Here is a 14495-nt window from a genome sequence, read left to right as displayed (position 1 = left end):
AATAAAAAAAAATTCAGTTCCTTTTCAATCTCTCTTATTTCCTTAAGCTATATTTCAAACAAACTATTTTAATTACTTTTTAATATATTCTTTTTTTAAAAAAATTTCTTAATCTTTTTTTTTGTCAATTTTTTTCCATTACATGAAACAATTTTCCCTCTTAAGATGGTTTCCCGCCATAATTGCATTGGTCAAACTTTGAAATATAATTAAAAAATTAACGAAAAATTAAGCTCATTTAAAAATGTCATAATTCAAGAGAAAAACCGGCAAAATATTAATTATTTATAGATATGCATCATAATATTAACAATGAAATATATTGTCGTTTATTAATTACAAAATATACCATATTAATGGCATATTTATACAAGCTAAGTTAAATACGCTTTCAACACGTGAATTATTCTAAAAATTAAAACTTTTATTAAATTCAAAAAAAAAAAAAAATTTTAACAAATCACACAACTAAGAAAATTTTATCTACTAAAATCTACGATAACATTTTACAAATTTTCATAATTTTTCCAATAAAATAAAAAAAGATTTTCTTTTCTAATATTAGATTTCCCATTTGTATTAATTATCTAATTAATATCCACCGGTACCTTTTTTTATTTTATTAACGCATAAATAACTGGGCGGGAACCGCCTGTCTCTTTTGAAAATTGTATTAAAATATATTTAATAAATAGTAAAATATATTATATGATATTCAATAATCTGAATGGTACAAGTAAAAAAATTACGTAATTTATTTCACTAAATTCATTTATTTAGTTAAACTGGAGATTTGAAGGTAGAATATATCGCCTCCAGAAGAGAAAATGAATTATTTATTACTCTTTACTCTGTTATCTCAGCTAATTGCAGCTGTGTACTCCTTTGACTGTGCCTCAACCTCGGCTTTAGATATCTACTTGGCGAATAGAGGTGGTTCTCTTAATTCAGCAAAGTGTGTATCAGTTGTATTGCTTGATTCATATTCACCATCAATTCTAAGTTCCACGTCATGCGATGCTTTGGTCGTAGACTCCAGGAGTGCAGATAGTACTGCATTACTAAACTCTGCCAGAGTTACATGCCCTGCCACAACAAGCCATATCCCAGCTGTATTTGACTTAAATGCAAATTTAAGTCGTCGTACTAAATTGGGTTCAATATACTGTGTTCAATCCTCGGCCCCAGAGTCTGTGTTATACACTAGTATTTTGGATAGAGCTTCAGCAGATCAAGTTTCAAACATCCTATTACCAATCATTACACCAGGCTCTACTAACTTTGAATCCAGAGTTAATAATGCAGCTTTTCAAGTGAGAAGTTGGGTTATGACAGCTTTTGGAAACAATAATATGAAATGCCCATTCAATATTATTATTCCAGCACCTGATTTCTATTCCTACAATATAGTCTTGCATGGGTTCTCAAAGGCATTTACTAGAAACCCAGTAGCATATAATCAATCGATTCAGTCTGGTACAACTCCAGCCCCAACTCCAGCCCCAACTCCAGCCCCAACTCCAATTCCAGCTCCAACTCCGGTTCCTTTGCCAAGAACTCAGCTACTTTCAGATTTCAACCAATACGATGGTATTGCTTGCCCAACAATGAAGAATTTCTTTACTTTACTTTCAGAAGCCAATGATCCATACATTAATAAATATACTTCCGTAACAACTCAGATTTCTTTGGCATACTCTGATTTTACAATAGGTATTCACTCATGCGATGCTTTCATAATGGAAAGCGGGACTTATAAGTTTGAAGAACTGATGAGAGAAATGGGTCTTCCATATAGTCCTGTTACTCAGGAATCAGGAGTTACAGTAAGATCAACGAATTATCGCCAAAGTCCTGCTATTTGGTACTCATCTTTAAAGAAGGTAATGTACCTTGACTTCTATAATGCCATTCATGAAGTAGGTACATATGAATCCTTGATGGATTTGATCAAAGCTGCCTACTTGCAAATATTTGAATTTGCAGATAAGCACCGTTTGAGTGAATTATTGGTTTTACCTTTTGGTCTATGGGATTCTCGTCATATATACTCTATTCAAATTATTACAGCCGCTGTTGAGGGTTTAGCTGCTGCGTTAAATGAGTTCTTGCTTTATAATTCGCAGATGCATATCACTATTTTAACAGAAACAAGAGAAAAATTCGAAGTTCTTGTTGATCAAATAAAACCATACTTCATGAATGTCAGAACATCAGAAGAATTACTTGGTACAGACACAACCACTCCTATGCCACCCACAATACCTATGAGACCTCCACCAAGACCACCAAGACCATCAAGACCTCCACCACCAGTACCACAGCGACCTATTGGGCCATTAAGACCAGTAGCATCTCAACAACCTTCAATTAGACCAAGTACACAAGCAACATACTATTTCGACTCTGATGAAGAATGTATGTCAGGTACACCAGTTTCTGAATTCATTCAATCAATGTACAACGGTAGAATTCCTCAACCCACAACTTCAAACCACTTTTCTCTTATTCTTTCAAGCTCAAATCCAGGTGTTGTTGGATGCGGATGCTTAGTAGTCGATGTATCAGAAAAAGCTCAACTTGAACTCGCTGTAAAGCTTGGTATCAGTGCAAAGGAATGCGCTTCAGTTGGTAGCTCTGAAATCAAGGTGTTGGGAGTGAGAGCTTTAAATGCTTACACAATTGAACCATGGATGACCAATGTTTCCAGAGTCTACTGTCTTAATTCTACAAAGTTTATTTATAATAGTAGGGTCAAGGCTGTAGAAGCTCTTTACAAGAAAATACTTGCCTCTGCAAAATATAGATGCACTACTATTCTCTCCCCATTAATTGCAACTTCTATGATTACAAGTGAATCAAGAAATAAGGAGTACATCCTCCAAGCAGCTAAAAGTATGGATGAATTCTTTTCCACTAGCCCTCATAGAGACTCCATCCACCTCACATTCTACGAGAGAAACTCTGAAGTTTTCTTCCTTGCATTGGATCTCTTTGCAACCTATTATCTTGAATACGCAAGCTCAGGCGGGATTGGTGCAACCCTTACATCTATCAACCGAAACTGGATGAGCTTAAGCGGAATCGTTGGAGGTAATATAATTCCACAATTCAGAGCGCCAGCAACGACACCAAGAAAATCAAAGAATCTCTTAAGTAGTGTTAGGAAGGAAATTAGTAGACGTATAATGAGAACTACTACTACTACTACCACTCCTAGACCTACTAAAATACCTCCTCCAAGACCTCCACTACCAAAATTCACCGGAAACAAGGATGCCTCTAGACCAGCTCCTTCTAGTTCAACATTTACTAGCTCTCATTATTCAGCACTTCGCGAATTCACTAGGCTACATTCCAAGCCTGATGTTAGTGGCTTATATAGCATGAATTATTGGGTTCAACAGTTAACAACTTTTGCCAGTACCTCTTTAACTGAACTTTCTAAGAGATTCTATTTAACTAATGCAAATATTTCAGACCTTGTTAACTGTCAAGTTCTAGCTATAGACGCATTGAGTCCAGGAATTCACAACATTTTATCATTGATTGGTCATTCATATCCATCGCTTCTAGGTAGAGTTACCGTAGTTGCAAATAGAAAATATGGAGACAACACAGTACCATTAACAAAAACATTAAGTAGATTGTACATGGTTGATGTTGACAATAGATCTGTTTCGTCTGCTTTTGAAGAAGTTATCTCTAAGGCTGTGGCGAATTCAGAAAAACAAGTTGTATTAGAAATATTTTCCTTAAAAGAAATGTATGAAGTTTCTAGACACCGCGCAGAACAACACATATTACAAGCAATCAAAGCCTTGATCAATAAAGTGAAACATTACACTAGCTCTAGTTTGAAGGTCATAATTGTTGAGGAAGATCCAATTTTGGCTTCAGTAATATTAGAAGTACTCATTAGTGTATTTTCTGGGAGAACAAGGATTTAAATTACTTAGCTGGTGGTAAAACCATGACTAAATTATTATATTTACATTCCATAAAGTGCAAGCAATAATTGATGTAAAGTATTATCTTTGAGTTGAAAAAATATTCAGATGTTATTAGATGATGTATGGCTTTAATTTTTTCCCCCAATTCAACTATATGTGAACTATTAGTCGCATTTTCCTTTAGCTTTTTGTAAATTAATGGAAAGTCAATGACATTCGGTTCTTCGAGTATAAATACCTTTAATAATTAATATTGATGGCTTATTAATTGAATAAATGTTTATGCATTTGCACATTTGAATAGAATCCGTATGGAGATGTCTTTTGTTCACTAAAGTTAGGCGTTAATTGAAGTAATATTTCCGATCTTCCTTATTACGATAACATTATTTGTTTAGCAATCTCAGAATTATTGGACGGCATTGGCTTGAAATAGCTTTAAGAAGAATTTTTATATTAGCCGGTCATACCAACACTTTTTAATATCGAAGTTTATACCTTTAATATGGGGTTAACAATGTAAAACAAGACTTTTCCGCATTCAATAATTCATTTATTATGAGATACTTTTTTTTTCGTAATATTGTCGAAGTTTGTTATTTTTCCTAAGACTACGGAGATTTTACGCTATATCCAGGAACGGTGTTATTGGTTAATTTTTCCAATGTAAAATCTTTGCTTTGCGTGTCACTAATCAAAGATTCAATTCCACCATGTAATACGAAAGTTTTTTTTATGAACAGTGTGCTTAGTTCATTTTAGACTTCGGGTTTTGCTCTGATTTATCAATATTTTTGTATATATTTTCTTTTTGTTGTTTTGGTTTTTTTCTTTTTTTGTACACTTAGATTCATGTGGATGCATAGTTGCATGCGCAGTGTATGGAACAGAGCGCCGGTACATAAAGATGCATGCATGAATATTTGAAAAAAAAAATAAGAGGAAACTATTGGTAGATTTTAATTACTAATGCCGAAGAATAATCTAGGGATCCTAAAATTGATGATGAACATGTAAGTAATAACACTGAGGATTATACCCGATATATTAAGTAATATCCAAGAGCTCATCATACCAAATCCGGGAAAAACAAAGCCAAAGAGGCTAATGGACTTTCCGTCATACAAAGAATATGAGCTATCTGGGGAAATATAGTATATTAAAAAATATCTGGTCACAAACTCCAGCCAAACTGAATGTGTGATGTAAATAACTATCCCACTACGTGAAAAATGTCTATGGAGATTCTCAGAGATTTTGACATTTTTAAAAAGCTGAGTTCCAGTAATTCTGAACAATTCAAGCCAAACCCATGTTCCAATAATAAAAATGCATGTTGTTACTCCTCCAGTATAATAAGGATATGCCCAAATATATGAAACTAGAGACTTATTCCCAGGAAAAGATAAAGCATTCAAAGCTATTAGTATAATAACTTTGAGAGGAGCTAAATTATTAAGATAGATATTTCTCTCAATTTCAGTATCAACTTGAAATAAAGTATCCAAAAATCCTGACAAATAGTAAAAATTGTAGAATAATAACGAAATACATAGTCTGAGTGCTCTTTCATCACCGGCTAATCTCATACCATAGAGGAGAATATTATTTGAATTATAATTGGAAGAAAATGTATTGTTGACTGAATCATCCAATTTCAAACCAATATATGCGGATGATAAATAAAGTGGTAAATAAGCTAAAAATGACGTAATTTTCGAGTCACTTTTCTCATTTAGATTAGCTTTAGCTACAAACTTAACGAATAAAGGTAGTGAAATATAACACAATATCACTGGAACCAGTATCCCCTTCACTGAAAAACTTAAAAGAATATGTAAAGAAAACATCATTGTTGCTATAAACAAAAAACTCATCGATAGTGTTTTATTCTCCTTAAAAAAATTCACTATCTTTTCGGACTCATTTTCTTTCTTTAAACTAACTTTAAACTTTGTGAGCGCCCGTTCTTTTGCCACACGATTCAAATATATCGTATATGGCCAATTCATAATTGAAATTGCAAAAATCATAGGTAGAGTCCAAAGCCACTCTAATCCAGAGCAATTAAATTCTGCAAGAAATCTTGAATAAAAGTCAAATACTGAATTATATGGACGAGTTGGTGCGCATGGACGCCAATCTGACCCTAAGTATGCTGCTGCTGCAACTACAGTAAAGTATCCTGCTATTGAAGGTATCAAAAGTCGAAGAGTCTTCTTATATAGGAAGTTCAGGAATCCGCAATTTTCTACAATATTTCAATAGTTATATAAACAGAATTTTATCAATTTCTATTTAGTTAATTATCGCTTACCTGATTTGTTTGCAGAAAAGAAAGCTGCTCTTCCAGATGAATAAAAGAAAACCGGCATTCCATGGTGGAGCAGAATCAATAAGTAATTATCAGATATATCCTTGTCGATATCACTCAAATTGAATATTCTCTGAACTAGCACCATTCCATGTACCGACAAAACAAGTATGCACGCTACAGTTCTCAACCAATCAGTAAAGTAGCATTGTTCTCTTCTGTAATTATCTATTTTAATAGGCATTGTATTTTTACAGACTAAACTCAGAAAACACTTATTTGTTTAAGAAATACCCCGCTTGACTATTTTTGTCTCCACCCTTGTGTTATTTTGTAATTATTCCTGGCAAAAAAAAATATATATAATAAAGATTAAATAAACCTAATTATAAAAACCTTGTATTTAAAGAATTATTTTTTCTCATATATTAGTACTTATACTCAATTTGTTTTAACTAATGTATTCATACATTATATAGCTGTTCTAATAAATGCATTTTCTACAAAAATTTTAAATAGTTTCACAAATTACCGCATAATTTGTGAATATAAATTGCATGCAAGTTAAATATAGAAAAAAAAACATCCCCCTCTCAACAATAATTTTGTTATTAAACTTTTAGTTATTTTAATAAGTGTCCTTACCAGTACTTCTTCTTGGAGCCAAAGTTTTAATTGCTAAATAAATAATACTAGATTTAAATAGAAAACAAATAGAAATAAATAGCAAGGGGCAATCACAGCAAAACGTCTCAACCTGAGAAAACAGTACATAAATAATCATACTTCATCTTTTATTAAAAAATTCATTTAGATACTAATTAGGAGAAAAAATATTCGAATTTTGGTTGGAAATAATTAGAAATTCTTCAATTATCAAGTTAGAAATTGAATGTCGACCAAAAAATTCAATATTTTGCTTCAAACCAACTACGGAATCCCATTGAAAAATAATATAAATTAAATATTAGTAAAAGCTTAAAGATTAACAGTCCAATAGTTTTTGAACCATGTAACTTCATCTATAAATCAAAATTAAAATAACTTCCTTCAATTTAAATCAGGACACTAGTGATAATTGGCCCAGAAACAAGATTTGACTAAATAAAAACTACTAAGGGTTCTCAATAGCTGATCCACTATTCTCAATATCAGAACCAATCATTCTCCCAGCAGAATCCAATGAAGCAACCCCATCACCTCCTGATTCTTCCATACTCTCAGATGGCTCAGTGTCCAAGTCTTCAAGCTTTTCAGCTATCTCTAACTGTCCAAGAACTGGTTGAGATGGGAGGCCTTGTAAAAGCTCCTCTTCTTTGGCTTCCTCAGCAGTCTCAGTTGTAGGTGCAACAGTTGCAGACTCAGCTGGAGATTCAGCTGGAGATTCAACTGGAGATTCAACTGGAGATTCAACTGGAGATTCAATTGGGGATTCAGCTGGAGAATCAATTGGGGATTCAATTGGGGATTCAACTGGGGGCTCAGCTGAAGATTCATCCTTCAAATCTTGTTCAGTTTTAGGTTCATCTACCTTTTGAGAATTTTCCTCAGCTGAAAGCTCTTCAGTAATAGGCTTGGTTTCAATAACATCTTCAGGTGCTTGGCTAACCTCAGAAACCTTAACAATATTTGTTTGAGTTTCAATTGTTTCTCCTTGATCTAAACTAGGAGTTTCAGTATCCTGCTTTTCTGCAAGGACTCTGATTTCTGTAGACGATTCTTCCACAGTTGGCTCGATCCCTTGATCAGGCTTAGTCATTTGAGACTCATTCTCAGAACTGGCTACGGAAGCTGGTTCAGGTTCAGACTCTGAATTACGAGAAGAGCTTGCTCCCTTAGACTCTTCTGAATCAGATGCAAATTCTGAAAGTTCGGAGAAGTCATTCTCTTTGTTGGTTTCTTCATCTGTAACATCAGTATCTAATTCTGATTTTTCTGGAATAGAAGCAAGATTATCCAATGTTGAGTCGACCTTTTCAGCAATCTCTTCAGATGTCTGTTGAGTCACAACTTCGTTTGATGTTTCATCGGCTTTTACTTCTTCAGTAACTCTCTCAGCTTCAACTGTTGGTGAGCTCTCTCCTGTCAAGTCCAATTTCTGCTCCTTATCAAGTCCAGCTTCCTCAGCAGCCGCTGATTCAGAAATTTGTCCAGAACTGGAATCCAAACTTGAGTTCACAGTTTCTAAATCAACAGTAGTAGATGAAGCAGTTGGATTAGGAATTGGCATTGTTGGAACAGATCTTGGTAACTTCTTAACAAGTGGAGCTTCTCCCTGTCTAGTTTTAACAACAAATAATATTGCTAAGAGATCATATTGAGAAACACTATCGCCAACAACCTTGTTTGTATATAACGTAACATATGAATCTCTAAAGATCTGAATGTATACATTCCTGCCAGCATCGATGACTCTCTTTACTGATACATTCTTGCCTCCTGTATTGATAGTACTCTTATAATACTGGCTAGAGTCAGCTGTTACTACAAAGGCTGTTCCTGAGCTATGATAGCCAGTTTGATGGATATTCACCTTGCTTAATATACCTGAAACTGGGGATCTTACCTCAATTTTTCTGACCTCTTTCCCATTAAATAAATCTGAAACGTCTTCACTGATAATCAATTCTTGGCTTCCTGCTCTCAGGCTTAGAGAATGGACTGAAACTAGTCCAAATAAAAGCCCCAAAATAACCTTCACGAGATTCTTCATTTTCAATTAAATAGGCTCTCTCAAAGACTTAAAAATAAGAATAGTTAATTGTACTTTCTTGCAACTTCTTTTATAGTTCTGCTTTTTTCTCCCCAATCAACTTTTTGTTTAAACTGAGAAACTAATCAGATCTACACCCGCCCCTCTTATGCGAGCCTAATGTGATCGCCCGCCTAAAATAAGACATGTAATTTTGGTCATATTACACAAAACTGTACACTAGTATAATACCATACAAATCTGAATGATGTAATGAATGATAGAAGAGCAGTTATATGTACTTAGAACATCTTTGGGAATTTACTTTATTCTGGAAAGTTTGAGCGAAAAAAAAATCATGGATTCAGAATCATAAAAAGTCGCCAGTTAATTTTTTGCAACTTTCAACAAAAGTCCCGGCATACCACTAAAAATTCAAAGCCTAAATTTTTATAGCATTTTTTTTAAATATTTAATTTTTAAATGAATTTATTTTAAGATGATAATTAGTATTAAATTTTTCATATAGTTTTTCACTAGCATTAACTGTAAGGCTACTCTAGATAAAATTATAAGTGCCCTGCAGTATATGCAATAGGTGTAAGATTAATATTAGTTAATTATGAAAACCTTTGATTTAATTATTGAAATTCTTGCTGTTAAAACTTCGTCAGTATCTTGTAAGTTAGGTTACAGTACTAAACACTGTTATTACTTGGAATTAAAATATAAATAATAGATATAATTAGGACGACTCCCAACGCTGCAAAACCAATAATTGAGTATTTATTCTTTTCCCAAAAACTCATACAGCCTTCTCCTTCGCACGACTTTGTTTGTAGATATTCCTGACAAACAGCTCCTGTACCCCTTGGACGAGTCAGTATACTTCTGGACCGAGTAGAATTCCCCTTACCGCATTCTACACTACATGATGACCAATGACTCCAGGATCCTAATATGCAATCAACTGGACAAATAACATCAACTGAGCAATCCTGAACCTGCTCCAAATCTACTGGGCACTCTACTCCTCCATGAAGTGATTCTTGGATAATAGTTCTTGTACGGGTAATCTTCCCTTCTTCGCAAGTAGAAGAGCAAGAGGACCACTGCTCCCATTCTGAAACTACACAATCAGTTGGAACAGGATCACAGAGTTGTGGAATTAGAGGAGATGCGCTTACGTAACACCAGATTGTTGGAACTAAAGTATTGTTAGAAATAGGATTTCTGCAAAAGGAGTGGTCGGCAATACCCGAATTTTCAAGAGTGGCTAAATAATCAAAAGCATCGAATTTTAGAGACAGCCAATTCAAGCACTTTTGGCCAGACCTAGAGTATTTCTGGCAGCCTCTGTAGTACAGTCCATTTTCTCCTCTAATTGTTTCATCGCACTTGCATGGGTCGTTTTTGCAGCTGACAGTTTCTATAAGTTTAAGTTCACCTTCAGAAACACCACAATCTACATTTGAATTAACTCTGCGAGTTCTATATTTGGTCCCAGATTCGCATGTGTCTGAGCATGCAGACCATGAAGACCACTGAGTATAAGTGCATGGTTCGCATGATTGGTTATTGAGGCATTTTACACGTTCGGTTGTGCTTGGCCCTCCTTGCGTAGCGCTTCCAGAAATTGACCTTTGTCTGGTGATTACTCCGTTACAACCAGAACAGATTCCCCATGAACTCCAGGGAGTGACAGAATATCCACCGCAAGTATATTCTGCATTAGTATAATTACATGAAAACCCACCCCCACCTTCAGGATTGAGAATTGATGTTAACTCCTGGCAAAAAACTAAACTAAGAAAGATGTTAAAAGCATAACAGAGGAGTATCAAATATTTGCCTATAGCTTTATACTTAATCATGAGTCCACACAGCTATTCTTGAATGAAATAATAATTAACTTTGTGTTTCTTTACTAGAAAGCTCTGATAAAAATATATCCCTTATCTTAAATAAAGCCTAATGTAACTTGCAATATATCATAAACTGAATTTTTGACCATCAAATTAAATACTATAAAGTTTTTTTTTATTAGAAATAAATTAAAATTTAGCAGATCCCTCACATTTTAGCACCCGTTATTTTTACTTCTTGTAATAATTTAGAATTAAACTTGGCGGTTCACAAATAATATAGACTAAATAGTCAGCAAATTTCATTTGCAAGTGAAATAAAACAACGAAATGACAACTTTGAAAAAATTAAAGAAAACCAATAACTAAATAACAAAAGGTAGTGCTTAACGACAACCCATTTTTACCATAGCTTTAAACAATAATATTGTTCCTGATATTTCAAATTAAATTATGAATAGAACAATGTCAATCCCGGTATACTACAATATACGTACAGCCATGCATTTTTTAGGCGGGAGATTTGAAATCGCCTTAAGCAATGCTATTTTAGTGATTGAGAGAGTGAAAAAAAATGAGGGAACATATTAGTAATTTGAATGTTTAATTTCAAAAACAATCTTTGTAATTAAGTTACGAACAAAAATGTGTGAAATTTTTTTTTTTTTAACAAGTCAAATTAAAGTAAAATAAATAGTCAATGCATAGTGTCTACAGATGGGCGGGAGTAGATACTATATCTATCTACATCCTTAACTGTCTTTGGATAGCTACCTATGTCTATATACTCTAGCTTTGCAGCAAATTAAGTGCCAATAATTAAGAATTCCGGTACGGTCATAACAAGACTTAAAAAATATAGGAAAATAACAATAGTCAAGTTAATTACTTAGCAGGTTCAGGATTAAGGCCTTTCTTCAAAAGTGTTAATTTACAACAAAAAAAAGGCAATTTTTCCTTCATAAGGAAATAAAAGTACAAGTCACTAAGCAATTATTCAACGCAATTCTGAAATGTCCAATCAAATAAACCTTCCGGGTGGATTACCTGGACTTTCTGTTCCACAGCCACCAGGATCAATGCCATCAGGAGTTGGCTCTTCTACAAATTCTGATGCAATAATTGTTGATATACTTTGTGAATTTGCTGACTTCTTTGTAGATCTGGCAAGTAATGTGGCTGCTCGCACTGGTAAAATGTGGAAACCCAGAATCTTATTGCAACAGAAATCTAAGAGATCTATTAGAGCACCAGAGGATCCAAATAAACCAAAAAGACCACATACTGCTTATACACTATGGTGTGAACATATTCGTCAAAAAGTTAGAGAGAATGACCCTAATCGTGCACTTCAAATGAAAGACTTAGCGGAAATGTGGAATAGTCTTCCTGAACAAGAAAAAGGTCCATGGGAGAGAAAGGCACAAGAATTTAAGCAAAAATATCTTGCTGAAATGGCAGCTTACAGAGCATCTGGTCCTACGTCTGTTGGTGGTGGACCTTCTCCATCTGCTCAACAACAAATGCAACCATTTAGTTCTACTAGTATGACAGGCTGGTAAATTAGATAAATATTCTATTCAAGAAATAACATGGAAAAAAAGGAAAAAGAAATCTAATTAATTTACTCTATACTTACTGTTCGTGAAAAGAAAAAGAGGTATACTAATAATTTAAGAGTATGGGCTTCTATATGGGTGGTATCAGTAAATTGATTCAAATATATTATTATCGTATAGCAAATAGAGCTCCGATTATATTTACCAGATATTAATTTCTCATAATCAAAGTTCTATAATTCATCGTGGAATCAAGATTAAAGACCTTTAGCTAAATGAAGGAAGTTTTAATTATGTTCGGAAGTTTATTGGAATTATATAATTAATTTTAGGCAAGCAATCAATTGTATTTACATTTATATCTTAATTACCGAATTATTCACGTTTTCCTTTTTTTTCTGTTCACATCGAGCATTTAATCCAGCTAGCTTTTATTGTTAAGCATATATATTGCATAATTAACCTTATATTTATATTCAATTATTATCTTGTGTTTACTCTATTTTCACTACTTTTACCCTATTGTTTACCAGCGCAATCGGGCGGCAAGCTATTTGTTGGTCATTTATGACATTTCCACATAATTTATCCTTAACTACATGCAAAAAGAATATATTCTTTTTAAAAAAATTGCTTTTCCTAATAAGTTAGCCGTCGATGGTAAATACTATTGGGATCTTGTATTTAATTATGTTATTTTTAATAAGATGTAAATGTGATGGAAAATGTCAAAGATTGATCTCAGAAAGTATCAATGATAACAATATGAAAGAATTAAAGGTGAGTCAATGAAATCTAACATTTTATAAGGTGTTCAAGAAATATTAAATTTTATTCCTTTTAGAGCTGCTGTAATGAAATAACGATTTCACTCTATTCAAAAGAAATTTGTTTAAATAGGCCTAATAATGAAACTGGCCTACTAGAAGAGATGGGAAATAAGAGTGAATTTATAGCATTCAATAGTGAGTGTAGTCAAATACTAAAAAAATCAGATTCTGATGATGTCAATTCTTGGAAAAACCATGAAAATTTTGAATATTGTAAAGAAATGAATTTTACTGACAGGAAACTACAAATAAAGTCAGGATTTGGATCTCATATCAGACTTCCCCAATCAACATCATCGTTAAGAGGACCTCAAGATACCCCTCAAGGAAATATATTTAAATATCAAACCCAAAAAATATGTGTATCTGTGCTTTCCTTGCATTATATTAAAGTATGTGAAAAACTATGCGATGCAGAGACTGCACTTACGGTAGAAGAAGAGGTATTCCCGAGATCATGCTTCCCAATTTGTGTGGATTTTGCAAACCATGTTTGCATACGTGGATGCTCTTTTTTCGGGTGTAATATACCTTTTGATGCATGCAGTTACCAAATGTGTAACTTCAAGCTTACGTAAAAATTTACTTTAGATTTTTGTTTCTTATACCTTACAAAATACCTTGACAAAATCACTGACACATAAGTTCCATACAGGTGTATATATCAACATGGCACCCAAAGGTTCTACACCCACGCAAGCAGGCAAACTTTGCAAAAGGCTGGCAGTCCCTTAAACAAAAAATAGGTATTGATGCTCTTCCAGAAGAAGAGTCGTTATTGGCATTACAGATAGAGTTACAAACACGAACAAATATTAATGTTAATAGTGGAGAGCAATTTTGACCTCCACTTGAATGCATGAATGAGCCCTCAGTAAACCTTGATTGTGAAAGCATAGTAGTCGAAGAAATTGCAGGTAATCCAAAACTATTCATCCAACCAGTTATTTGTAATGCTCTTTGATTGTCGACTATGGATTCACTATCTTTTAATTTAATTCCATCCAATTCCTGTAATGTGCTATTTGTACTTCTTGTAGTTAATTCATTATACCTCATACAGTTATACACATCATCTGATGTGATATTTTTTGAAACTAAAAGTTGGTACTCTGTATTGTTACAATGGTAATCATAATATTGCTTGATTTCTGATAGTTCTCTTGCAATTTCTCCATTGCTTTCATTTAGAGACTTGTCTATCTGAGGTTTTTGATTGCAAATCCTTTCAGTTTCAAAAATTGAAACAATTGAAGAGCAGCAATTCGGATATTTATCCTTA

At 33.6% G+C, this 14495-nt stretch overlaps 7 protein-coding genes across 7 annotated transcripts; 3 read left to right on the top strand and 4 right to left on the bottom strand.

The window, feature by feature from the left end:
• Positions 1-827: 827 nt before the first annotated feature.
• cgd2_3110 (hypothetical protein containing a signal peptide) lies at positions 828-3950 on the top strand (the record flags this gene model as incomplete). The annotated part of the gene is made up of 1 exon (XM_626505.1): positions 828-3950. The coding sequence occupies one exon, from the start codon at positions 828-830 to the stop codon at positions 3948-3950; it is 3123 nt and encodes a 1040-aa protein (XP_626505.1).
• A 962-nt stretch (positions 3951-4912) lies between these two features.
• cgd2_3100 (hypothetical protein, 8 transmembrane domains) lies at positions 4913-5986 on the bottom strand (the record flags this gene model as incomplete). The annotated part of the gene is made up of 1 exon (XM_626504.1): positions 4913-5986. One exon carries the CDS (start codon positions 5984-5986, stop codon positions 4913-4915), a length of 1074 nt encoding a protein of 357 aa, XP_626504.1.
• A 1395-nt stretch (positions 5987-7381) lies between these two features.
• cgd2_3090 (hypothetical protein containing a signal peptide) lies at positions 7382-8980 on the bottom strand (the record flags this gene model as incomplete). The annotated part of the gene is made up of 1 exon (XM_626503.1): positions 7382-8980. The coding sequence occupies one exon, from the start codon at positions 8978-8980 to the stop codon at positions 7382-7384; it is 1599 nt and encodes a 532-aa protein (XP_626503.1).
• Positions 8981-9657: 677 nt separating this feature from the next.
• On the bottom strand, positions 9658-10833 carry cgd2_3080 (CpTSP10 protein; the record flags this gene model as incomplete). Its single annotated transcript, XM_626502.1, has 1 exon — positions 9658-10833. The coding sequence occupies one exon, from the start codon at positions 10831-10833 to the stop codon at positions 9658-9660; it is 1176 nt and encodes a 391-aa protein (XP_626502.1).
• A 1004-nt stretch (positions 10834-11837) lies between these two features.
• Positions 11838-12386, top strand: cgd2_3070 (high mobility group (HMG)-box; the record flags this gene model as incomplete). The annotated part of the gene is made up of 1 exon (XM_626501.1): positions 11838-12386. The coding sequence occupies one exon, from the start codon at positions 11838-11840 to the stop codon at positions 12384-12386; it is 549 nt and encodes a 182-aa protein (XP_626501.1).
• Positions 12387-13314: 928 nt separating this feature from the next.
• On the top strand, positions 13315-13791 carry cgd2_3060 (hypothetical protein; the record flags this gene model as incomplete). The annotated part of the gene is made up of 1 exon (XM_626500.1): positions 13315-13791. The coding sequence occupies one exon, from the start codon at positions 13315-13317 to the stop codon at positions 13789-13791; it is 477 nt and encodes a 158-aa protein (XP_626500.1).
• Positions 13792-13843: 52 nt separating this feature from the next.
• On the bottom strand, positions 13844-14272 carry cgd2_3050 (hypothetical protein; the record flags this gene model as incomplete). Its single annotated transcript, XM_626499.1, has 1 exon — positions 13844-14272. One exon carries the CDS (start codon positions 14270-14272, stop codon positions 13844-13846), a length of 429 nt encoding a protein of 142 aa, XP_626499.1.
• Between the last annotated feature and the right edge of the window lie 223 nt (positions 14273-14495).

Source organism: Cryptosporidium parvum, chromosome 2 (assembly GCF_000165345.1).
Source record: "Cryptosporidium parvum Iowa II chromosome 2, whole genome shotgun sequence".
NCBI lineage: Eukaryota > Apicomplexa > Conoidasida > Eucoccidiorida > Cryptosporidiidae > Cryptosporidium > Cryptosporidium parvum.
This window is presented reverse-complemented; position numbering and strand designations above follow the sequence as displayed.